General features: G+C 35.4%; 1 protein-coding gene across 3 annotated transcripts in view; it reads right to left on the bottom strand.

Moving 5' to 3' along the window:
* Positions 1-821: 821 nt before the first annotated feature.
* LOC107722600 (collagen alpha-1(XVIII) chain-like) overlaps positions 822-7,302 on the bottom strand; it is a 44,460-nt gene continuing 37,979 nt past the window's right edge. For 2 of the 3 annotated variants that reach the window (XM_016531028.1, XM_016531026.1), the window contains 14 exons: positions 6,879-6,938; positions 6,722-6,763; positions 6,122-6,146; positions 5,959-6,033; positions 5,311-5,336; positions 4,524-4,622; positions 4,261-4,405; positions 4,012-4,076; positions 3,781-3,909; positions 3,574-3,675; positions 2,538-2,597; positions 2,251-2,448; positions 1,982-2,097; positions 822-1,053 (listed from right to left, as the gene is read on the bottom strand). In XM_016531028.1, coding sequence (XP_016386514.1) covers positions 837-1,053; positions 1,982-2,097; positions 2,251-2,448; positions 2,538-2,597; positions 3,574-3,675; positions 3,781-3,909; positions 4,012-4,076; positions 4,261-4,405; positions 4,524-4,622; positions 5,311-5,336; positions 5,959-6,033; positions 6,122-6,146; positions 6,722-6,763; positions 6,879-6,938 — 1,359 coding nt within the window. In that variant the 3' untranslated portion in view covers positions 822-836. The remainder of the gene's footprint in view (positions 1,054-1,981; positions 2,098-2,250; positions 2,449-2,537; positions 2,598-3,573; positions 3,676-3,780; positions 3,910-4,011; positions 4,077-4,260; positions 4,406-4,523; positions 4,623-5,310; positions 5,337-5,958; positions 6,034-6,121; positions 6,147-6,721; positions 6,764-6,878; positions 6,939-7,302) is intronic. The other variant, XM_016531027.1, reaches the window with a different exon arrangement.

Below are 7,302 nucleotides of genomic sequence, written 5' to 3'. Positions count from 1 at the left end.
TGTGTGTGTGTGTGTGTGTGTATTGTTCTAAACCACAATAAAAAAAGACAAGCACACTTATAAAACAAAACATTTATTCACCGAGAACCATTCAAATATGAAAAAGAAAAGGGGAATTCTCTATTATTGTTTTATACTAAAAGATAAACAACGCTTATGCCATTTAAAGTATGTACTTTTTTAGTTTTATCTGCTTTTACATTATAAATTAGACTTGTTGCCTCTCTTAAATACTAGTTTAAATGCAAGTTCACAAAAAGGAACTTTGTGGGTGTGAAAAAGAAAACAAAACAAGAAATTGTTAATACAGTGCATTTAAACAACTTCCAAAACTCCCTCATATGAATATAGAATATCCAAATACTGATGTCTAAATATTGGCATTTAATCTGATTAAAAATAAGCATCTTTTATCTATCAACGTTTGTGGTTTCAAATTTGTAGTTAATACATTAAACACACACACACACACATAAACTCTGTATTAGTCATTGTGAGGAGGGTTAATGTCATCTGAGAAGGCACAGAGTAATGCGGTGAATTCATACAATAGATCTACTCTTGCTTGTTGATATCTGGCTGAGGTATTCTTTGGTATTCTAATAGAAGTCGGTGGGTCGTTGATTGAACAGTATCAGTGGGTGATTTATACATGCATTATTTACATCATGCTCAGAGAAAAAGTGAAAAAATGATTGCAGTGCCATTTCCCCTGGCTTGTAACTTCTCACAGGAGCTCTCTCCCTAATAAAAGAGTAGATTGAATATTTCCCCCAGCAGTCCAGCTACTGCTGCTCCCTACATCTGCATTACTTTACGTTAAAATTGTCAGCTTTCTAGTTCCTTCCAGGGTTCTGGATGTAGCTGTTCTCAATGCAAAGCACAATGAAGTGGTTTGAGCAGTTACGCGTGTGCTGCCCCAGCAGTCTGCCGGTCTGCAGAAGAGACGCCTGTCCCGTCACCGCCATGTCACCCGTCCGCCAGGCCTCACAGTAGCTAGTTGTCATTCGGATGCCCGCGGTATTCGAGCCATGCCACACCAGTTTCTGAGGCCTTGAGTCATAATAACATACCATTTATTATTCAAGTTTTGTTCATAATATAAGAAATAATATTAATTTAAATAACTTGAAGGTTAAAATATATGCAGAAATGTAGAAATTTATATTTTTCAGAATATAAGTCACATTTTTTCAGTTTCTGAAGCCGTGAGCCATAGTAACATACAATTTATTAATTCATGTTTGTTCATAATATAAGAAATAATATTAATTTAGATAACTTGAAAGGTTAAAATATATGTAGAAATGTAGATATGTATATTTTTCAGAATATAAGTTACATTTTTTAATTAGTGTCTAAAAAAAACAGTCCGCAGCAGTAAATAAAACACTGATTGGCCGATTATAATGTTCATATACTGTACGTTTTTGTTGTACTTACTAGTATTTTACATTATTTCTGAATGTAATAATAAAATGTGACTTAAATAAATGTTTATAGTGTTTATAATGTTTGTATACATTTAGTTTTATTTACTGATATTTTGCATTGTTTCTGAGTGTAATTATAAAATGTGACAAATATATGTTTATAATATTGGGTACATTTTGTTTAATTTACAAGTATTTTACATTATTTCTGAATGTAAGCATAAGATGTGACTTAAATACATGTTTAGTGTTTGTAATATTTGTATATCTTTTGTTTTATTTACTGCTATTTTACATTATTTCTGAATGTGACAATAAAATGTGACTTATACACCAATGTGACTTTGTTTTTGTTTTTTACCTAGTGCTTAATTTTCTGAATATTGGGTGACTAAGATTAATATATGCTGTAACATATTCTTTAATTGTTCATTGATATATACCTAATATATTAAATATTGTAGCATATAGAACCTTACTCAAAGTGTTAGCAGACAAATTAATTTAATAGACACGTCTGAGAAAAGCAAAAGGAAAAAGCTGTTTACCAAGCTTGATCTGTCATGACATTTCGTCCATCAAAGGAATAAATCGGTGTAAGTGGATCAAAAACAGCCCCGTCGCCAGAGAACATAGCCATCCAGCTGCCGAAAAGCACATCTCCCTAGAGAGGAAACACAAGAAACTAAATTTAGACAGCTAAACTTAGGCAAACTGCATGTAATGAGAGCACACTGATCAAAAACACTTCTCTAATCTACTGTTCTACTGTTCTACTGCTAAAAATCTACTGTTGCAAGCATGCTCCTTTACATACTTTGAGGTTCACCACTGGCAGGCCGAAGCGGTCCCCTTTCTTGACGATGCTGGAAAGGTCTTGTAGGTGAGAGGAGAGGAAAGCTCTGTAAGTGGATGTCAGGCCCCTGGCACGGGCTTGCTGGTAACACTGATAATCTGCCCCTCGGATTCCATGCATGTTCCCTGTGAACGGGGCATTGAGTGCCACCAGGTGCAACTGAGAAGTTCAAAGGTCAAAGATCACGTCAAAGTGCTCACCTTTTCATATCAATTATTTAGGAAGCAACAAGGTTAAGCAACCCTTACCGCTGGCATTGAGTGCGCATTCTGTAGAAAAACATGGTCTGGCAGGAAGCTCTTCAACTCCTGACATAAACATTAGATATTCACATCAGACATTAAGATACAGTATACAACATTATAAATGAAATTACAATTTGATTCTAGAATACTGTAACAGTTCTCTTGGTTTGATAAATGGTAGCAGACAAGCAAAGATTCTAAGACCATACTGGGGATATCGGTACCATATCAGTTATCGGCCCATATTAGATATTTTGTATAATTTTTATTTATTTATTTTTGGTGTTTTTATGCCTTTATTTAGATAGGACGATAAGTGTACAAGTGGGAGAGGGGGGGGGGGGTAGGATTAGGAAAGGTCTGCGAGTCGCAATTCTAACAGGGGAAGCTCAAAGTACAACGGCACTACATGCCGGCGCACTGCCACGAGGCTATTGTTAGATATAGATTAGATATTTTGTAATTTATCAGTACGATATCCGATATTTAATTGTTCATACTCATTTTGATTAACCTTACTATACTAATTTCCTTAAAGTTAACTTAAAAATCTAATTTAAAAACAATACATTTAATCTTTAGCCAATCTCAAACAGAATGTTTATTATTAACTAAAATTAAAACTATTAAAAACAAGTTGAAATATAAATATTAGATGAAAAAAAATGAAATGATTTAAAGCTAAATAGAATAAAAACCTAATAAAAATGACAAAATAGCAAAACAAAATGACCAAGAAACCAAAATTAGAATAAAACTCAAAATATAAAAATACGAGCTAATTCAAAACATTTATTAATGCTATAATAATATATAAATTATACTAAAATAACACTGATCTTAAAATGACAATTTTCTTTATACTGTATATTAAACTGTTGTGATGCCTAAACTCACTTGTAACATTTAAAATGACTGATTTTAAAATATCAGCTGTGTATTAGTTATCTGTGTAATAATTATCGGTTTATCGGTATCTCCCAAAATTTGAATATCGGTACATCCCCAGACTACTGTATATGTATGACGCATAACACACCTGGCTATGAACTCTAGGTACACTGCGGTCGCTGGGTCTGCTCAGGCCTTGTGACAAAGCAGATGAGGAACTGTCTTGAGGAACTGGGATTAGCTCTCCTAGCTAACAACACAGTTACACATCAGAAAACATTTGAATAAGCAGACAACAAAGAGCAAAGTTGCTCTATTTACTTTTGTTTTTAATGGAAATGTAAAGAGTAGATACCTCAACTTTCTTCCAGCCCCCTCGTACCCTGATATACAGTTCACTCTTGTCTATAACATATGCCAGAGTCCCTTCTGCAGCCTGACTGGTCTCTCTTATCAAGGTCTGACTGTTTTTATATGTTCTCACCTGGGAAGGCAAAGTAAGCAGTCATAATCTAGACAAATAAAAAAAATGCAAGGAGCATTTAATCTTTTATGAGCTCACTGAGTTTCGTGCCATTTGACTTACGGGGTTTCCATGGCCAGGAGCACCAGGCGGCCCTGGAGGACCTTGAGGTCCAGGGAGACTCGCAGCTGAGACAGAAACAAGTAAAATAGAATTTTGGTGCATTATTAAGTTGTTGACAAGAAGTTTTAAGCCCTGATAAAGTCACTCAAAATGACTCTGGAGAAAATCTGTTTAAGAATGCGCTCGGGCATTTAAAGCTTGCAAAAGTTCTCTTTTTGCAGTCATGATAAAGAAGGTATTTGTTGTTACCAGAGCCATATGCGGATGGAGTGCCTGGTGGTCCAGGAGGTCCTGGTGGCCCTTGTGGTCCTGAAATTCCATAGCCAGGCAGTCCTGGAGGGCCCGGGGGACCAGTGTCCCCAGGAGGACCAACAATAGAGTCACCTTTCGGTCCCTAAAACACAAAGCGTCACATTGGGGCTGGAATGTGAAAGGACACACTTTCACTTAATAAAATGTACTGTATCATAAGAAGGATAGTCTCAGTTTATGTATTTTTTCAGATGACTTACCACAATGCCTGTCCTCCCAGGCAGCCCTGGTGGGCCAGGCAAACCTGGATCCCCTTTTTCTCCATTTTGCCCCTTGTGGCCATTATCACCTTTAGCACCCTTAGAGGCAAACACTCAACATTGTCAACAACAGCAATGTCAACTATAACATGAACAAAAATAAACTGTAGCTGTTTTGATCACTCAGTAATACTCAGTAATGTCAAATTTGATACATCTGAACTCATTTTGTTATCATCATCATCATCATTATCTATTTAAACTTTTTTCATGCTATTTTTCTCAGTGAAAGCCCTTGTAGTCCCCTGAGGGTCTCAAGACAACAGTTTGAAAACCCTGTCACATAAGATGCATTCACGGCTTGTTGGAACATAAATATAAGATTCTGACTAGTAAAAAGCATTCACATCCTCGTAATTACAACTTGTAAACTCTGAATTTAGTACCTCCTGACTGCTGCATTGTCATGCAAAACACTCAACCCAGAAGCGGCTGCAGCAATAAAAAGTAGTTAAGTAGCTATCTCATAATGTTTCTATTTAATATTTCCAATAAATTACACAGATTTATTTTGCCATTAATTTAGTATAAAAATGCATACATGTAAGTCAGAGGACTAAGTATAATGTCACAGTTGTCATGTAGTAATTATGGTAATGAATGCACCATTACACAGAAGAGTGTGTGCAAATTTTTGTCCATTTTAAGTTTTAAGTGTGCTTAAAGAATCTATACAAATGCTTAAGATATTTTTCAATGATATGTGAGATACTGAACAAGTGCTTACCACATAACCATGAGGAAACAAAGGCACTGTGAAGAAAGAAAACAAAGATCATTGTTGAGGTCTAGTCATTGGACTGTCTGTCAGTGCCATATAGACACTTAATGCTATTTTGTTTATGTTTATATTCATTCATTCATTCATTCAGGGACTAGTAAAATTAATAATACATAAAAATCAATGTGAAATGTGCCAGATGTAGCCAGAGTGATCCATTTTAATCTGTAGTCCCAGGGCAGGTTGATGAAAAAAAATCAATACATTAGTACAACATTTTATTACTAAAATCCCTATAAATGTTCACAATTTTGATTTGACAACCCATTTTTATTAGATTTTTAATTTTTTAGATAAACCACAATGACTTTTTAACATCTTTTCATTCTGACAGGAGTCTATTGCATTCATGGGTTCCTCTAAAGGCAAAAGAAAACTGACTAACAGTACTTCTTATCAGTGGTATATAACAATCACTCTTTGTACCCGTGTTCCTTCCTGTTATTTGATTTATGTACTCCTTAAATATGGGTGGAGCAAAACCATTAAGAACCTTAAAAACCAACATTAAATTCGGTAATTTAATCAGTTATATACAAATACAATGCACAGGATTATAGGTAATTTCCAAAAATAAGGCATTTTTTATTATACCTGCAGTTCCTGGCAACCCAGGACTTCCCACATCACCCTTGTCCCCTTTGACTCCTAATGATGCTCTTCCATTGCCTGTTTCAGTGGGGAAAATATCATGAAATATAAAATATTATAAAACATAGTTGAAAAGAGTGCTATATTTTAGATCTGCTACATATACCTTGTTGTGAATTGTTGTTGTTGACCTGTAAGACAAACATTTTTTGTATAAATTTAGAAAACATTTTGGACAGAACAGAAGTGATGATGAAAATATTGTCTGATATGAAATATTAAAAAGAATATGAATCCATGCCGGCTAATGTCAGCATATTCAGGAGTGAACGGTTTTGTTAGTGTGGCATTTTAAAATGTACACACCATGGAAAATCCCATTATACCATGAATTCACTGCTGAGCCCAACAAATGTTAGAGCTCATGCAACATGCTTTGGTGAGCTTAGGAGAGCGCCTCAGATGAGATGAGATACTGGGTTAAAAACCATGGACAGACACTCCTGAATTTGTAAATAACAGCAAAACGCAGGCATTATTCAGATATAAAAATAAATAAAACATTCCCTTTAGAAAAATTTAATTTAGATCTGTTTTCAAATTAAACCTGTTCTATGCTGTTTTTAAGACCATGAACCCAATCCAGAAGCACCTTAGAAAGCAAAGTAGGCGGGGCTAGTGTATTAGGGGGAGGAGCTGAGCCAGAAGGACATGCGCCACACCCAAAGCCAAACCACCAATGAGAGAATTTCACTCATTAACTTACTGGTATTTTGCAGTGTGGTCTAGGAGGAACTGGGAAAACTGTCTTTAGAGCAGAATCATTTCATGACTTTTGTGAAAATTGCATTTTAGGTTAAAGCACACTTTGATGCTCAATTTAATTTCCATATGCTGCAAATCTGATAAGAAGATAAACTTACTCCATTGAGACCAATTACTCGTCCTGATGGCCCTGGAGGTCCAGGTGGACCCGGTGGACCCTTGAATACAGGTAAGCCATTTTATTTAATTACATTTAAAGATATGAAACAAAATGGAAGCATCATGTCACAAAGAAAAAAAAATGTCATATGATGCGATTTCAATTTTTCCTTTCTCTTTGGAGTGTTACAAGCTCTTGGTGCATAAAGAAGATCTTTAAAGTTGCAAATACTAAAGTCTCAAATCCAAAGAGATATTCTTTTTAAAATTTAAGAGTCAACCACACCTACCTAAAACGGCTCGTTCTAACGCCCTCACATATCTACGTCACGATGTGGGAAGATTTGCATAACACCGCCCAAATGTTCACGCAAAGAAAGAAGGCGTAACTTTTATTCTCGCTGTAGTATTGTTGCTGCCGCC

The sequence above is a fragment of the Sinocyclocheilus rhinocerous genome, unplaced genomic scaffold, assembly GCF_001515625.1.
Source record: "Sinocyclocheilus rhinocerous isolate Xijiao unplaced genomic scaffold, SAMN03320098_v1.1 scaffold541, whole genome shotgun sequence".
NCBI classification, from domain to species: Eukaryota; Metazoa; Chordata; class Actinopteri; order Cypriniformes; family Cyprinidae; genus Sinocyclocheilus; species Sinocyclocheilus rhinocerous.
This window is presented reverse-complemented; position numbering and strand designations above follow the sequence as displayed.